Genomic DNA, 18,553 nt, shown 5'->3' on the forward strand with positions numbered 1-18,553 from the left:
GTTGAACCGTTGAACGAAATAATTCAGTGTTTGTAATTCGGATGTGTGCGTATTTGCTTTCTTCCCAACAGTAAGCTGAGAAGATCAATTACCACCTGGAGTCTCCACTGGTTGCCTGGCAACCTCACAGTGGCGATAAGACTCCAGGAAGTCACAGCGCCGCCCAAAACACCCCGATGTGTCCTCTTTACCTTTTGGTTTTTGCCTGGATTAAATAAACAAGATACAAATTGGTAATTGCTGAACTTTATTGGTGCTGGTGGGCGGATTTTGTTACCTTTTAACAGAGCTGTTTACCCCGATTTCTAGTCTTTGTGTTAAGCTAAGCTAAGCTAAGCTATTGACAATAATCTCATCAGACTCCTGGGGAAAAAAGGGATTTCCCCAAAATTGCGTTTCCCCCTTTGCCTTTTACTGTATTTGTTTTTGGTGGTGATACAGTTAAGTGATTTTCTAAATTTGAGTTTTAGCTAAATAAAATTAACAGTAAATCATTCCGTATGTTTGGTAATTACATTCACTTTACTGTTTATTTTGAATGCATTTCCTTAAGTGATTCCCACATCATTATATCTCCATATATCAATATCTAAATGTTAAATATCACAGTATGTAACCTGACAATATTGCTCAGTGCCACCTGATCATTTGTATAAACGGTTTGTAAATTAAATTAAAAACAGATCTATGATATCAAGATGTATTAAATCTAGAGTGATATCCAATTACATATCCTGTGACAGATATCGCCCATCACTGTTGAGATTTTAAAGATGTCCTTGTTAAATCTGGCCTCGTTTTGCGACTGTGCTACAGAATACATACACAAAAGGGGAACAATTTGAATAGGACCGCAAGCGCACAAAAAAATAATACATTTGTATTCCTGAGTAGCACTGCGAGACTATTGCATCTATAGAACAGGGAAAATAGCTGAGAGTTGTAAAGTGCCCGAGATGAATCCGAAAGCAGCGGCGTTCGTGCGAGTTGGGTGTGGCCGGCTGCGCACAGCTTCCACATCTATCCGTCTTTGATCTGGCGGCCATAACCGTACGGGTTCACATTTGGATGAAGTTGGTGACTGCCTGGTTATGCTAATTTGGAGTGAGTGGAGAAGCTGGAGACAGATAACGGGCGGTGAATATGGAGGGAGGAAGCAGGGAGGGGACAGTGTGAGAGAGAGAGAGAGAGAGAGAGAGAGAGAGAGAGAGAGCGAGAGAGAGGGGGGGGGAATAAAAAGGAAACGGCAGGAGGAAGAGGAGAGGTGGCGATCATGCTACGTTTCATTTCAAGCCCACGTTATTTGGTAGTCCACCAAACGTGCACACATACACGGACCGTCAAAAACAAGTCCAGCATTAGGCAGGGGTTCGTAAAGAAAGCCATTAATGAGAAGACAAGGGGCTGCTGGGAACAGGCCGGGTAGAAGGACACAAACAAAAACACACTAAAGGCTACACACCCACACACACACACACACACACACACACACACACTCACACAGTTCTAATCCCCTTTACTAGTCTGAACACAGGAGAAAGCACAGAGAGGCTTGCAGCTGAGCTATGAATGTTACAGTGACTGAACAAGCAGAAAGAGAGACGAAACCAATTAAATGACCCTCAATGCCGTATTGTGGGCTGTGATTAATCAACTGCTTACCTTAATTTTTCTGATTCCTCTTTGATTTCCTCTGAAAAGAGGAAAGAAATAAAAGGGAAGAGATGTTAAATTAGTCAAGTAAGAGCCTTGGGGAATGTAATTTATTATTACATACAGTATTTTATTCAGTTTATGACACCGTTGGGAGTAGAGCAGGTATCAGGCATGGCAAGCACAAAGCACGAGACGTCTTTATGAAGGACGGTTTTCAGAAAATCTTCTCAGCACAACAAATCAGATGATATTTTCCGGAGCCTTTCAGGAAGCTGAAGCTGTGCTTGTGTGTGTGGCCACCAATTCCCCTCCCAGAGGATTTAGGCTACACACTGTGCTGACACTTTCTGTACATATAACTGCACATATCTGACATGTATTGTACTCTAGATGCAAGAGTAGAGCGAGTTCTCTCACACACACACACACACACTTGAGTTAAAAGTATTCAAGAAGAAAAATGAGTGCAGTTTTTGTGCCCGAGTTTCACTGTGGCATGGCGATGGTCTTGTTGACGCCCCGACGCCGCGCAAAAAGAAGCTAATAGGCTAATGTATTGCCTTCAGCACTGTAATCATTAGTCACTCTGCACTGCGTCTGTGAGCCAGGCCAACATTTGTGTTTTATTTCACTATTATTTCATCTACAGGCAATGAAAGCAGTTGAACTTGCTGAGCACTGGCACAGAAGAGCCCGTAAACACAGAGGGAGGCGTGAGTGAGATGGAGAGGCAGAAATAAGCGCTAGAGAGAGCCGAATAGAGGCCAATTGGTAGTAGACGTTAAAAGGGGGGCCTTCAATGAGGAAGCTTTTTAAAAACACAGTGGCAAAGTCCTCACAGAATCGCACCAGTCTGTGATGGTTGGGGGGAAAAAAAACAGCAGTAATGCAATGACAGCCCAATTATTTCACTGCTGGAAGCCTAACAGTCCTCTCAAAGAAATCCACTTGGCGAGAATATTTAGCGCTCGACACTCGGTGGAATTACATTAAGGCTGGTTTCAAACACGTTCTACTGTACTACCCGTGAGGGGGACAGTCACGCGTAGAAGAAGCAAAGGCAAGACTTGTTTTTGATTTGGAAGCGCTAATCTATACATCTGTTACATACATGCAGTCCCCGTGGATCCAAACCCAACATGAAATACGATCACATGTGATCTTGTCATCTGTTCACGTCGTTATTCGGACACAGGCCGAGTGGGATCGAGGAGCCTTGACCCGAGTCTCGCCTGTCTGTCAGTTTCGAGTGAGTGTTCAACGGCCTTCGATGCCTTCTTGTATACACAGACTACTGTAATGACGCGACTTACTCATTAATCAGGCTGTTGATTCTTTTTTAAATGACCCAGAGCCCAAGGCAAGATCCTTAAATTGCTCTTTTTTTTGTCCCACTAATAGTCCAAAATCAAAATATACTCAAATTCACAGTGAAATAAAAAAGAAACGCATCCTCACGTTTCAGAAGCTGCAAATGTATTTTCCGTATCACACAACATTATTATTATTATTGACTTAACAATTGGGCTGCAACTAACAATTACTTCCATTATTGATGCATATTTGAGGATTCTTCTCTCTGTTCTCTGGATGGGCAGCATTCAATCTGAAATGAATGGAAGTTGTGGCTCAGCACGAAGCCTCAGATTTAACCGATGAGATGAGCAGATATAGAAGTGGATGAGCTGAGAGATACCAGGCACTGACAATGCACTTGTCATAATGATGACAGCTTTCTAATTTTAGCTTTGATCTTTTGATTTCTATTGTCGGGACATTTATATTGTGTTTATTTAATGCGCATTCTTCTGTCTCACTGTCTCACCGCACAATTGTTTTCTTTCTGGGTAAAAGCTGGCTCTTAAAGCCTTATTTGTATGAAAAGGTTTTGGTTCCTAAGCGGGAGGCGTTGACCTAAGTGCCTATTAACGACTTTTACTGCTTCTTTTTTTATCCTGACCATGACCTGCACCAAATACATTGTTCAAAGACATTGGTTTCATCACCACGACTGCAAAAGATTATTTCTAATATCAATTAACCTGCGACTGCTTTGAGATTGTCCCATAAAATGTTCCCAGAATCCACAGTGAAATCTTAAAATGACTCGTTTTGTCTGACCAATAGTCCAAAACTCAAGCAGTATTTAATTTACAATGAAACCAAACGGAGAAAATCTGTAAAATTACATATTTCAGCACGTTTTGCGTTTTTGCTAAATAAATTACCGCAGCAATTAATCATTCATTATCAGAATTGTTGTGGATTCATTTTCTGTTGACGGACTTATTAATAAATTGACTACTTGTGTCAGCGCAAATTATCATGAATACTGCAATATGAGCCCCATGAATATTCATGAATATAATCTTCTTGCTCCGTGTATTCCCTTCAAACTTTGAAATCCTTGACAACCAATCACCACTGTTCGTTGGCGTGAACAATCGGCCCGGTCTGTCCTCTTATCTCTACCAGACAAAAGGCCGACATCACAGAGCAGGACCCGAGAGGAAGCGAAAGCAATATACAGTGAAAGAAAACGCCGCGTGTCCGTCTCCGCCCCGCTCGGCTTCGTCCATAATATAGAAGTTACAGCAGCACTCTAGAAGTCTCTTTACCAGGATACGTGAAATTACAAACGACCCCAGGCTATTACGCTTTTAATATCAGCTTTGCGTCAAATGATTTCTGAAGTCCAGGGTTATCAGATTCATGCAAACACACACACACACACACACACACACACACACACACACACACACACACACACACACACACACACACACACACACACACACACACACACACACACACACACACACACACACACACACACACACACACACACACACACACACACACACACAAGAAGACAGGCAGGTGAGCACACGAGCAGCCAGTTTGGTTGGAGTGGTGGGGGTTGTCATATTGTCTGCGTAAGTAACCGTCAGATAATTAGCGTGGTGCTTTCAGGAGAGTGTTGATGAGGAATTGTCACCCGGAGGATTTGAGCGGTGAAACCATGGCAACGGCGGGTGGTGTTGGTGATGAGAAAGAACAGATATGCTGGATGCTCCTGGGACCGGGCCGACCAGAGCCGCAAATTAAAGCTGTGGAGTCACATGTGATCTGCCAGCTACCGGTTTCAAAACAAACACGCACAGTTAGAGTGTGCAGACATGTGCCGGCAGCCGGCCGAGTGGGACTGACACACACACACACACAAACAAACACACACACACACACACACAAACTCGCATGCAAAACTCAATTATTTATTAAGTTAAATCTCATTTTTATCAACTTGAGCCATGCTGCAATGAATGGACCGAGAGAAAACTGAATACAAGCATTAAAGTCTGCATTTGCCTCGGTGCAAACAGGGAGACGCATCCCAAAATGTCTCATCATAGTCTGATCAGGTGCCCAGAAATAAACCAAACACTGGATACAAACTAAAAGAATACTACAAGAATAGATTTTACTGGTGGGAGAAAAGTTAAATTAAGTTTAAATTTAAATAAAATAAAAAAAATATTTCTGGTGTTCTGTGGTATTCCTGTTAGTAGCTTTTTAAAAAAAAAGTGTAGAACTTCTTCTGTACATGCTACGAGGCCAGAGATGGCGGCCTCTTGTCACTTATTAACCCAACCCCCCCCCTCTGCCGCTCCCTCTGTTCTGCTGCAGTCATACTAAGTACAGCTGACCTTGAAGGCGCCGTGTTCTGTGTCCTGGTTTGTCCGATGCCAGGACCCACAGTATAAACAAAGCACAACAACAGCAGCAGTAGCTCAGTGTAGTGGGCAAAACAGTGAGGCGATGCAGATGAAACCAAACGGCTCACCGCTGTTTAATCCCAATGAGTTCCAATGAAATAGACCCGGGGCTTGTTATTGAAACAACTAGAGAGACTTTGAAAGTGTGAAACTGACACTTGAGAAACACTCTCACAAAGCCCAAAATTGGTGTATTTGTCGCAACACAATCCATCTCCACTCACCCATTATTCTCCTATTACATCAAGAAGTCAAAACAATTTTGTGGAAAATACCACTGTGAAAAAACAAACGCACAATAAGGTCAATCCCTCCACTTAAAGAAACCACTGGCACAAATTGATTTGTACTGCATTGTTTTAATTCTTCAATCATAATACTGAATTACAGGCTTGATTTTTGCTGCATCATCACAATCAGTCCTGTGCTGATGCTTCAACAGGTAAGATTACTGCCCCCCCCCCCCCCCCCCCCCCCCCTAAAAACACTGGCTGTAACACTGTTTTTTTTTACCAAACCCCAGTAGGGAAGAGGCATACATAAGGCACCTATTTCACCGACCAGGGCCATCCTGCTCTCCTGTGAGCTACAGCCCAGACTTCAATAGAAAGCCTTTGACGGCTCCATAATGTATGAGAGCAGCCTGCTATGGACTCAATCACCACCACCATTTCACTCATCTTCAAAAAGGTACCCCCCCCCCCCCCCCCCTTACACTGACTTTGACCCAGATACTAACAGTAGATGCATTAATAGTAGAGTATTTAGGCCGACATGTAACTTTTCTTTCATCATCAAGAAATAAGTGAGTCAAAAACATGTATGAATTTCCTATTTCCCTGGTGTATTATTGCATTGGCCTACTGCCTCTCGTACTTCAGAAGCAGTGTCCACAAAAGCACGTCAAACCAGTCCAGTCCTGACCAGATCCGGTCCAAATGAGAGCCTTTCACTGTGGTTTGAGTTCGCACTACTGAGTCCCGTATACCCCGAGGTTGTCCGCTATTCAAAGGCCCCCTAGAAAGCTGCCTGTAAGCTGGGGAGAAGGTCAGTCAAAACCTGGCTAATCATTTCTCCACTCCTGCTCGCGGGAGTGACTGCACTTGCACGCCTGGATAAAGGCGAGAGTGGGCGCAGGGAGATTTGGGAGGAATAGGAAGTGTACAAAAAAAAAAATAGACACGCATGAATGCAGCCGGGTGTAGACAACACGCGCAGGTCAGGTACGCCTCCCCACCGTCAAACGCTATTGTAGCACCAACAGAATGAATGGCCTTTGTCCTCCTAATAGGAGAAATAAAAACACTTCCTCAATTTCAGAAAGCCTGGCTACAGTCTTTGATACCACGACACACAAAGTCGCTGAGTCAATGCTTCCAACCATCGTGCCGTGATTAATTCATGAAACGTCTCCTTATTTATTATTGGATACCTCCATGTCGAGCAAAGACTTGCACTTTCACACACATCCTTATAGATCCGCCTTGTGATGTGGCATATTAAAGCTAGTATAGCCTGGGTCCCTCAGTACAACAGACCCAAAGTCTGATATATATACACACGACACCTACACGACACCTACACGACGAGGCCCTCTCGACACGATGACGACGTCGAGACAAAAGCTTCAGCACCTCAGCCCCGAAGTCAGCTCGCGCAAAACAAGCAAATGCCACCGCTGTCGGCTGTGATGTCGCACTCGGGGGGAAAACAAACAGCGTGGCACGCGTGGCGATCAGCGCGGTGCATGAAGACGGCGGGGCCGTATGACAGCTATCGAAATCCTGCGGGAAGGGTAGCTGTTATTTTTGAGAGAGGAAGGCACGGCGACCTCACAGCTTCAGGTGACGGTGTCGGACCCAGGTGCCCCGGGGATGAACGCGGGCCTGACGCAGACGACCTAACACTCCGCCGCTGAGCTTGACAGTGAGCAAGAGACGGGTTTCTGCAGTGCTTTACATGATACATGTTTGGAAAAAAAGGGGGGCTTATCGGTGATCCCTTCAAATCACACCTTACACTGAGCTACAGCAAAAGCCGATCGCGGCTTGGATAACAACTGCACAATGGCGTTAGTCAGACTCTTAGCATGCTAATATGCAGTTGTAACAGATAAGGCTGATGAATCAGCAAGGGAAGTATTTGGCAACCCTGGGCCAAAGGTTAGAGGCAGGGTTGCCGCATTAAATCCCTGGAATATCTGGAGGAAAATCTAAGCCGAGTGATTGAGGAATGTGCTCCCCTCATTGAGCAACCACTACCAAAATCCTTGCTTACAACCTAATGCTTCAAACAAGAGCTAATGCGTGTGGAGGAAAGCAAACAATGTTGCTAAAAGATGTGATTATTCGCTAAACTTTCACTGAATAACCAAAACTACACCGCGATTGCTGAGGGGGGGGGGGGGGGGGGGGGGGGGGGGGATGTAGCTGCAACACATGGTGATGCATTTTTTTTGAAAAAACACAACATCCATGAACACTAAGCAGAATGGCGGTCCGCTTTCACGACGCATCACATCAAAGTGCAACGGCTTCTCGGAGGCAGCGTGACAAAAACGACCTGCTCCCCGTCTCTGACTGCTGACAGAAGCCGCTTGCGGGCTAACTTCTTCTCCTCCTCCTCCTCCTCCTCCTTCCCGGGCGCCACCCTGCCTTTGCAGGCGTGACAAAGCATTCCTAAGACAGCAGCAGCAGCAGCAGCAGAGGACCATGTTGGGAGTGTCCGCCACAGGGACGACTGACTGTTCACCAGAACCATTAACACTGGAATCACTTATCCTCCCTGGATGCGTTTGTGGTCGTGTAATGTGTGCTTCTACAAGAGTGCATTAAGAAAATGTATCGCCTATGCTTACTGCAAGCAAGGAATACTAAAAAAGCAACTCAATCAGTGCTGAAGTTACACTGGTAATGTTTTTTAACACAGGTCAATAACACAGCTGCACATTGCCCCCATAGCCTAAAGCAGGGCTACATAGGTAGCCTGCATCACAGCTCTTCTACAGTGTTTTGTAAAGGGTCTTACCGGTTTGGTGCAATACCCGTGGAGAGCGAAGTGTCAGTGTGAATCTGTTGTGAAAGATGGTTTGGACAAGATTTGCATTTCCGTTCCCAGCTTTAACAAGTACAGAAGTGCGAATGCGGTCAAGCAGCAGCAGCAGCAGCTCATCCTGGGTGCAGTACGTCTGCAGAGTGATGTGTAAACAGAGGCAAAGTGACCATTATTTCAACCCGAGGGAGCGCCGCTCGCTGCAAATGTGGACACTTCATTCACAAATACCCGGCTGCTCTACGTTTGTTCATGCAGCCCTGCAGTTCTATTGCAAAGGTGTGTGTCAGGAACACGTCGTTGGTTTTTAAAAGGAAATGGTACACCTGGAGTGCAATGGATTACAATGAACAACATAATATTGCAGCTATATGCCAACTCTAAAAAGCCTTGATAAATAAATACATTATAAATGAAAGGGTTTGAAAACAAAATTAGATATCTCTTGCCAAAGCCTATCACAGAGCTGTCTGATAAAGTACTACTCGCATACTGGACGCTCTAGGCTCACACGATATCATCCTTTAGAGTACACTTCAACGGTGTGTAAAGCAGGTAGCGCCATGCAACCACAGGCCTCGGAGGCTGCACACACACACCTGGGCAAATAAACTTGCTGACTAACGCTGTTGGATGATCACTAATTCAATAAGTAGACATCCTGCTAGCAAGATGTTCACACGCATAGTCACAATCAAACATGCACAGATACAGTACACACACGCACACACACGCACACACACACATATGCATTCACACCAAAAATCCCATGAGAGCTCCAACATTTCATCAATTAAGACACAGCAGAGCCTGCACACGGCTGCTCCTCTGGCGGGAGGGACAGAGATAAACAGACAGCTCTCTGGAGACGCGCCGCAGTACGTCACAAGATCTGCAGCAGGAAAACAGCCTCGCTGAAGGGGGGGGGGGGAAAGCAGGGACAAGGACGAGGCTGGCTTCCAAAACAAATACGCTATATAAACCCGTCTCTCGCCGGTTCCATAGTTTGTGCCCAATGTGTACGAGTGTGTATGTGTGTGTGCTCATATTACAAGGCTACTAGAGGAGAACAGTATCCTCGGTCTCATTTTAACACTGTTGTGAGACATGTTTTGGCTCTTTCTGAGTGGGACCTTTACCGCAGACAGAAGGTTCACAGAAAAGGACAAAATCAAAAGGATTTGAATGCATCCTTATCACTTCCTGCCCTTTGGGTGGGTCAAAAACCTGCAACATAACACACACATACTCCTTCCTCGTGGGCTTCCAACCATCTTTAAAACACACACAGACACAGAGGAGAGGTTAGAGGTCACTCCCGGACTCAGTTTCCATCACCTGAGCGAGGAGGAGCTGGAGAAAGGGCATCCCGCAGCATTTACATTTCAAAGCGCTGAGAGCCCGTCTGCATCTGGCACGGATCCCACGGTTGGCTCTAACCACTCCGTATGCAGCGATCAGCTTTAATTCAATCCAGTGCCCGATTGCTTTCACCTCCGTAAAGCACGGTGGTCTCGGTGGCTGCGTGCCTCCAGATATGGAGCGCTGACTGTGCGGGATGTTCAGGCAGGTAAAGAAAAAGAAGACGCGAGCGTGGCTGGACAGGATAAGAGAAATAAGCCGAGGAGACAAGGAAAGAAAGCCTCGGGACTCAGATGGACATAAACCGTCTTTATGATGGCGCAAGATATAAAAAAGTAAATTCTTATCTTCAGTCAGTGTCCGACATTGACCCCATTATTGAGGTCGTGAACATCATCGAGAAACAGCATTTTGAGAACAGCTTGCAATAAGACAATGTCGACAGTTATAGCAATAAAGACCACACTGTAGCTTTGCGCCACTAAGATCGGCTTAATCTGTGGATGAATCGTGAAACGTGTAGGTGTACGTCCCCACCTTCTACCAAACAGAGATAAACACAAGGCAGCTGCGACCACCACGCAGAGCCTGAGAAAAATCAGACCCCTGACATTTCCATTGTCCAGGCTGAAAGGAAAGGTTGCACAGCAGTAATTACATTTGGAGGGGAAGAAGGAAACACTGTCAGAGGTTGTCTGGGCTACCTAATCGTGTGTGTGTGTGTGTGTGTGCACAACCAACCTCCTCACTCGCACTTGCATAAGCCTGTGTTTAATCACCATGGTTGAATTAAGGCTCTCCTTTTTCTTTGCCATAAAGTGACAAAACTCGGCCTCAACAAGGCCTCGCTTACTCAGCTGTCGGCTTGGTTATTGGAATGAATTCATCTTAAATAACTCCGCCGATACATGATTCGGCACTTTTCTTCTCCGATGCTATGAATTGCACTTCCTGTCCTCTGAAATGGGGTTATTATCACTGTGCAGGACTGTGCTGCACAAGCTGGAGATAATAGCCAGTCAATGGAAGATAAATATGTGTATTGTGAACGGCATCCTCCTCAGCTCCTTCAGTCAAAGTGCCCTTTCTCATCCAACCTTCCCTCTTTGAAGTCCCAGCATGCTTAGCGGCAAGCTATGATCGAGTAAAAAGTCAACCAATGGTGGAGAAAACCATTGCAGGTATTGTGCAAACCTTCACACGTTTTAAAAGAGGATGAAGTCATTTTTGGACATACTTGTGGAAACACCATTTAACTGATGCTTGGGACGCACTGTCAACTTTCTTGTTGTGCTACTGTCGAAAGGAAGTTAGAGTCCTGTATGTGTGCTTGTGTATTAAAAAAAAATTGAAAAAGGTTCTCTGAGCCCACGTTAGCATTAGATATGTACCGTTTAACAGTTTGGAAGAACATATTCGGGAAGTGGAAGCTAACGAGCTAAGCTAACTAGCTTACACTCGGTAAGTGGAAGATGGTTAGCCATGCTTGCTAATGTGGGAGAGACGAGTACGACGCGCAACAAAAGGTCCCAAGGACGGAATCAAACCAGTTATAACAAAACATGCACTGGAGAGGACCATTGAACAAATTCGACCAAGTAAGTACACAAGTCAAAAACAAACACAAAGGATATAAACACTGTCTTAGTAGCAACAATGTATTTTAATTTCAGTTCAGCTGTAAGCTCCTACATTCTTCTGGGTAACATTGCCTCCTTACTCACACCTATTATTTAACTTCCTCCCTGCGTCTCCCTCAGTAGCGGTGGTGTATTATTTCCTTGGTAACAACTTTCCTCGGATGAATACAGAAGATAGATCGATACAGGACAGATACTACAAATAAATACAAGCGACACAAGAGGAAACAGAGAAGAAGAGAGAAATGGGAGGGTCTGTCTTCATTCGTCTCATCTGTTTGCGGTATAATTAATTTATCACCTGTCCCGGGACTGAAGGAGGCATCAGTGGAGAGAAATACTGCATTATGTATAGAGGTATCAATGTATTCCTTCCTTCTAAATTCTAAACCGTCTTGTCCGTATAGATGAAAGGTGTTTTTTTTATGCTTTCAGAGCGAGTGCCGACTCTTGCCATGTTGACTACTCCGCTGCTCATTATCTGAATACCAGTCAACCTTTGGGGTTACAAGCAGCTTAAGTGTCTGCACTTAGTCTGCAGGGGAGGAATGAGACAGAAACCAGGCACGGGGGCCTCACCCTTTGTCATGTCTCCCTTTCCTTCAGGGCAATGTAGACCTTGATTGTGGAACACATTGTTGCAACACATTTGCCAGACACAGCACATTCAAAAATCAGAGAAGACCTATTATTACAGCAACCCTGACAAAGTAAAAGCGTCTCAAAAATGTAGTCAACGGCCGCCATCTCTTCACCCTTTTACACTTTCTCATCCTCGGCAATACCGGCACGTTTCTTAAAGCAAGTCTGGGCCTCCGCTGCACGGAAATCTGAATGAAACTGCCTGCTTTCAACTTCTGGCTCGATACATTTCTGTCGGGAATGTGAAGGATGCCGGTAAAAAGGCTGTCAGGTGCACAAATACGGGAAGCTTTTAATATTCCGGAAGAGTACAGACATACGAAGCTTGCCCCGACAGCAGCCCTCCCGCACTGTGTGGGTCTTCAGGGTGTCGTGGTTAAAAAAAAAACAACTTAATTAACAAAACAGGATCTTTTATAGCCTGGCGCTTATCACGGTGGAGCATGCGGTGACATGGGTGCAGCTTATCATAGAGGAGCATGTGCTGGCCATTCTTAACGATCAGAGGTACATTTGTTCCATTGCCAAGTTCGCTAAACTCTAAAAGAAAAAAGGGTGGACCGAGCGGGCAGTGGCCTTGATTTTGGTGCAAAAGAGCAGCTCGCAACCTTCTTGTTGTCTTTGTCTGTGTTGTATCAGTTGTATTCAAGGTTCTTTTTGACTTTGATGGGAAAATGCTTCGGCACGGTTATGCCACGAATGCAGAGGCCTTAGTGAAGCAAACATGCCATGTATGAGCAGGAGACATTTCTTAAATCGTGACAAGATTACAATTATGTAAATTGCAAGTAGGGGATGTTAGTGATTCATTGATAATGATTTCTTAGCCTTTGATTATTAAATGATTACTGACGATAAACAGTTTCTGTATGGCTTTGACCAAAAGTTTGGAAACTCCAGGATCACTCCAAAGCTGCAAAAACTATAATAACAAAACTCCCATTAATATAATATAACACCAACGTTAAGAGGCCTTTAACTTCTGCAACAAACGTCACATTTTAAAGATGAAAAGGATAATGTTGATGTTGGATCAATGAATAAATTAAAGAAAACAAACACGACCAGTGCCAGGAGTCAGGGGACCATGTCGATATACCAGCTTCTGGTTTATTGTTATTTCTTTCCTCATACCGACCCCATGTTGCAAAGCAGTCAAATTGAATGAATGTTTAAGACCGCAGGGAACAAACCACAGACACTCAAACTGCCAATATCTGCCAGCAAGCAATTGTTGACAAGCCAAGTGACAACGAGAAGGCTTTCTCACAACACAACTTTCTGGCACAAAATGAACACACTGCTCTCACATACGCCCATATAAAAACCAAAGGCGGGTTTTTTTTCCAGAAAACAATCCCAGACAAGCTAACCTTACCGGTCCACTGCGATACAACGCTGAATAATGGACGTCGGGTGGTCAATAAAGATGAATCCGATGGGATCCATGTTGCTCTGTGTCTACTTGATGTTAGTTTAAGAACATGATAACAATAAGGGATGCCCCCTCTCATTCCGTTAGTCGACTAATCGTTTTATTTGGTCATTTTTTTATTCTTTTTTTAATGCGGAATGAATCTCTGGTAAACACAAGATATAAATGTATGTTTTTGAGCGATTCTTTGTGGAGAAACTTGATTAGTCGACAAACTTGTATGAGTGTTAGAGGGCAGCATTAATAACAATGATAAAGCCATCATCCCTGTATTCATTTTAACATCTTAACCACTACATTTAAGCTACAACTTTCATCGGTGATCAGTGGCAAGAAAGACAAAGAAAGAACAAAAACATATTGAATATCCAACAAAGCTTCAGACTTGGTGTAATTCTCTTTCCAGAGGCTGCCTCCAGGACCTGAACAGAATCTGCATCTGCAGGTAATAGAAAGTGACGAGACGAATCGAGAATGCACCCGCAACGGGTTTGCAGGTTGCTGTGACCTTTGCAGCTGACCCTCAGATCACACACCCTAAGGGGAGCGATGTGCTCGGCAGGACTCGTCTCCTTAAGTGCCTGCTACCCTAGGAATACGAGCACTCACTCACTCTTAGCGTGGTAGCTTGTACAGAGCTCCCTGATTCAACTTGTTACATGCCCAGTACGACTGCTTTGCAGCAGCAAGTGAAGCCACGCGAACTTCTCAGGTCAGAGGAAAAATAAAGAAACCATCCACAAAGCCGGGCATCACGTGGAGCAAGCGATGCGTGACAACAACGAACCGAAGCCTGTATGTCCTGACAGGTGATGGGGCAGACACAGCCCGAGGGCCTTTGATATCTTCCAAGTTAACGGCCGGCTTTACCCTCCGTCTGTTCCTCGCAATCAGACAGCTCCTCCCGAAGAAGCCCGACGGCATTCCAAAAGATAATAGCACTGTACGCCACTACAGTTTAGAGCGTGCGAGAATGTGAGATGGTATTCTTTTTGGGAAACTGCTGAGCTACAGTTTTGATAATCCAAGAGAAAGGTCAGTATGGGAGAGAGGAAGGTGGACTGTCTTGACAAAAGGCAGCCCAGCCAGAGCCTTTTACCTACTTCCTATGTATTAAAACCCTGCAGTGATAGATAAGATAGATATCTTGTGTTATACAAGGAATAAAAAAAAGAAATCAAACAATACTTGTACCTGGTTTTGCACAGTGAATTTGCAGAATAACAGGAGAGCGTTCAGTGACAGCAAAGAGGAGACTGTGGCACAGGCACTTTCTCCGAGATGTCTCAGAGCCCCAAGAGCTGGAGGGGATTATGTAAGTCACTCAGTATACTGGGTCACCGAGTCGTTTTTTTTATATGCACTACTACTGTGCCACAGCTACGCTCGTTACAGAGATTCACATTTTGTAGGTTTTTAGAGTATGACTGAGCCTCAGTGTGAAGTTCGAATCAACTAGGACAGTTAATTATGCTGAGAAATTAGACTATTTAATGTTTGTACTGTACTGACCCGAGCAGACCGAAACAACAATGACAGCGTGACTAATGCTGCTTTTTAAAAAAAGGGAGAGTACACCCTTAAATATAATTCAGTTTTAACTGGTGAATGTTGATCAGCAGCATAGAGACAGACTGTAGCGGTGATGTCATCCGGAGACAAAATATGGTGGCGCTCCATAAACTGCTAAGATGCTATAAGACAGTCAGGATTCATGGCGTTTTCTTTTTTTGTGTGCTCGTTTTCTGACTCACATTTGGACGACCTACATTTCAATAAAACCCATAGGGTGGCTAATTCACTTACAGCGACAAAGAGTGTCACCCGATGACATCATCGATTTAAGTCTTTCTGCTCTGATTCACAGGTAAAGAGACAATACTGACTCCACTGGTGCATTTTATGGTGTGTTTTCCTTTAAAACACAATGCTAGAGAGAGCCTCCTTCTTTCAAACCTCTTTTTCTCTAACCTCTCTTTTTCTGTTGCTCTACAAACAATAAAGTGGGGGGAGGAATATATGATTTGTGTGTAGGTGGGTTGGTTTTACAAAAACATCAGAGCAAGCCTCGACAAACACGATCGGTGTATTTAGTCTTCAAGGCCATTTCAAAACCCGGCAACAGCTGAAAGAGTTGGTAAAGGCAGCAACTGTCAGACAGGTTGGATGTCTGGCTGCTGCCCAACATGGACTCTTTGTTTCTCTGGTAGTGTCATGTTACTTCCCTTTTACAGGACAAAACCCAGCTTGTTCCAACTCAGAGCAGAAGAAGAAGTCTGGCATGTGAAAACAACATTGGTTGTGGTGTTATAAACGTAAAATATTAGCTGCTCTGTGAATTTCCGTTTGTCTAAATGTATTTACAAAATGTATATGTATTATTAACAGTCATCCCAAGGACGTGTTTTGGAAAATACACCTGCTAACAAAATAGTTTCAGAAAGCTACCACATAGAGTGCAATTGAAAGCGGACGTTATGTGATGTTGACTTCAAAATAAAAGCACAGTCGACGTGACAACTACTGGCGCGGATATACGTGCTATATGAAGTGAAACTTTGTTATTTTATATACATTGTTTTACAAATATGTATCTTTTCAGTTTGGTATTTTAAATTATTGCCATATTTGCTCAGTATCACATGTATTTAAACTGTCATTTTACTTTGTTACATCCAACCGGAAATCATCTGTTATTATAAGCACTAGCTTGCCGTTGTTCTAGCATAGAGGTGCTACTGACAGCTGACACCTTCCGTCTTCACTGTCCCGACTTCTCGTGTAGTTTCACAACATAACAATAAAGATCAGAACCCAGAGATTCAGATTATTAAACTGTTTAATGCATAAAGGATGTAATAAAATGGACAAACTGTCTTCAAACACGCCGTGTACTCAACGGGCACGGGCTACGTCTCTCGTGTACCAGGAAGAGACACAAACATCTCGCACCTTTACGGGGTTAAAGCACGTAAAATAGAGCCGTTTAGATAAGCAGAGTGTACACTCGGCTACTGTATAAGCTGTAGTTACTGGTTGGTTTGATATTGAAGGAGGATGCAGCCGTTAACAACTTTAGTTTCCCGTCCAGTGCTCGGCCTGGTCACACATCGCTACTAGTTTCGCAGCATCGGCTTCAGTGTTGCAAACACCCACCCTCTTCTTCTGCACCATTTCCGTGTTTCATACGGAATCACATTCCCGTGCCACGTCTATTACATACGCAGGTTTTGCTGAATTATAACGCCGGACAACAAGACAATAGCAGCCAGCGTGTAACGACTGGTAATCACACTGTGTTGCCACAACGCTGCGACATTGCAGGATCGCCGGTTATTAAGTGAGAGGGTGCATGACGTGTCTAAATCAATGAGTCCAAGACAGGGGAGCGGAAAAAAATGTGCACGCTAAAACAACTTACCAAGTGCCACCTCGCAGGCTTTGCGCAATTGCGAATGGTGAGCCTTTTTCACCTCCTTGTCGGCCAGGATCTTTTCCAAAGCTCGTGTGAGGAACATGTTTTTCGTCTTTTTGCCCTCAAACATGTCGCACCGGAATTTTGGGGCGAGGTGTGCCTGGTCCCAAAGAGGGGTTGGGGGGGGGGGAGGTGGTGGCTGCAGCCGCCTCGAATAGAGATGTATTCCTTTACAAATGTCAGCCTCGGAGCCCCCTAACAGACAAACATAAATAAACACAGAAGGTGGGGTAAATCCCTCAGATTTCCATTAACGACCTGCCTCCTGCGCCATGTTGGAGAGAGGAAGCGACGTCACGTACGTTAAGAACGGTCGCAGTGAGGCAGCAGGGAGAGAGGGAGGGGAGAGAGAGTGAGAGAGAGAGAGAGAGAGAGGGAGCGAGAGAGAGAGAGAGAGAGAGATGTCATGAGTGTAGTCTTACAGCTAAGCTTTCGTGCACACGCCTACACGGGCGTATTAAAGTTACATGTAAAATAACAGGCATTAATATATGCAAGCACGCCAGCTTCAATGTGTGCAGGATTTCTCCTTTCTTTTTGTGGAATAAAAGATGCCACTTTTCCACTTACATACTTACAATATATGCACATTATACAGTCTACATGTTTGAGATGTAAGTGCATTTTGTTGTTATATGTGGAATAAACAGGAAAATGAAGCATCCAATTAGTGATATTTTTGACAGCTACATTACAGGTATATTTGAAAATAACTTCAGGCTTTGACATTTAGAAGGAAAATAAGCCTTTTTGTTATTCTCAGATGATCATAATTGAAAATAAGGACATATTTAACTCCAGCATTTAGACTTATTACAGATGTAAACACATCGAAAAACATTTTTCGAAAAATTATTTTCTTCACGAGTATTTGGTTTCCACATGAGAGCAATGTGGTTTTTTTAATATCACCCCAACCCATGGATGTAGTCATATTCTTTCCAGGACCATAAATAAAACTTAAGCATAATCATAAAACATGAATTACTCACATTAAGTTATTGTGTATGCTTAGCAGATATCACTATATATTTTTGTTCAACCCTACCATCACTTTGCTTAATTCGTCACACATCTATGACCGTACCTATATATTTATATATTTATATATTTATATATATATATATATATATATATATATATGTGTTTAGCTGCACTACCCTTTATGGCCTTGAGCAATATTTAGCAAAGTTCGGCAGCAAATACATCCAGGAAATCTGGCAATTTGACAACACAGATTTGGCATTTGTGGGCGGCAGAGTTCACTTTCACTTTGGGATGTCTTGCATGTCAGCTCCACCATTTCTGAATCCATAAATAAGTGCAGAGCTGCAGAATCAGAGAGTGGAAAAGGATGTTTTTTTTGTTATTTAAAGTGTTTAAAGCTGTGACTCATTGAGCTATCAAAGGTCAGTGAGTTTATCATAATAAAAGTCACGCAACATGTGGAAAAAAAATGTGGAAAATACAAATATGGGATACAACTCTGACAAGAGAAATGACAACATGAACATTT

At 43.8% G+C, this 18,553-nt stretch overlaps 1 protein-coding gene across 4 annotated transcripts in view; it reads right to left on the bottom strand.

Moving 5' to 3' along the window:
- Positions 1-17,300, bottom strand: part of arfgef1 (ADP-ribosylation factor guanine nucleotide-exchange factor 1 (brefeldin A-inhibited)) — a 45,957-nt gene extending 28,657 nt beyond the window's left edge. For all 4 annotated transcript variants that reach the window (XM_079181275.1, XM_079181274.1, XM_079181273.1 and 1 more), the window contains exons 1-2: positions 16,984-17,300; positions 1,663-1,693 (exon numbers count right to left, since the gene is read on the bottom strand). In XM_079181275.1, the coding sequence (XP_079037401.1) occupies positions 1,663-1,693; positions 16,984-17,107 (155 nt within the window). In that variant the 5' untranslated portion in view covers positions 17,108-17,300. The remainder of the gene's footprint in view (positions 1-1,662; positions 1,694-16,983) is intronic.
- Between the last annotated feature and the right edge of the window lie 1,253 nt (positions 17,301-18,553).

Source organism: Pholis gunnellus (assembly GCF_910591455.1).
Source record: "Pholis gunnellus genome assembly, chromosome: 20".
NCBI lineage: Eukaryota > Metazoa > Chordata > Actinopteri > Perciformes > Pholidae > Pholis > Pholis gunnellus.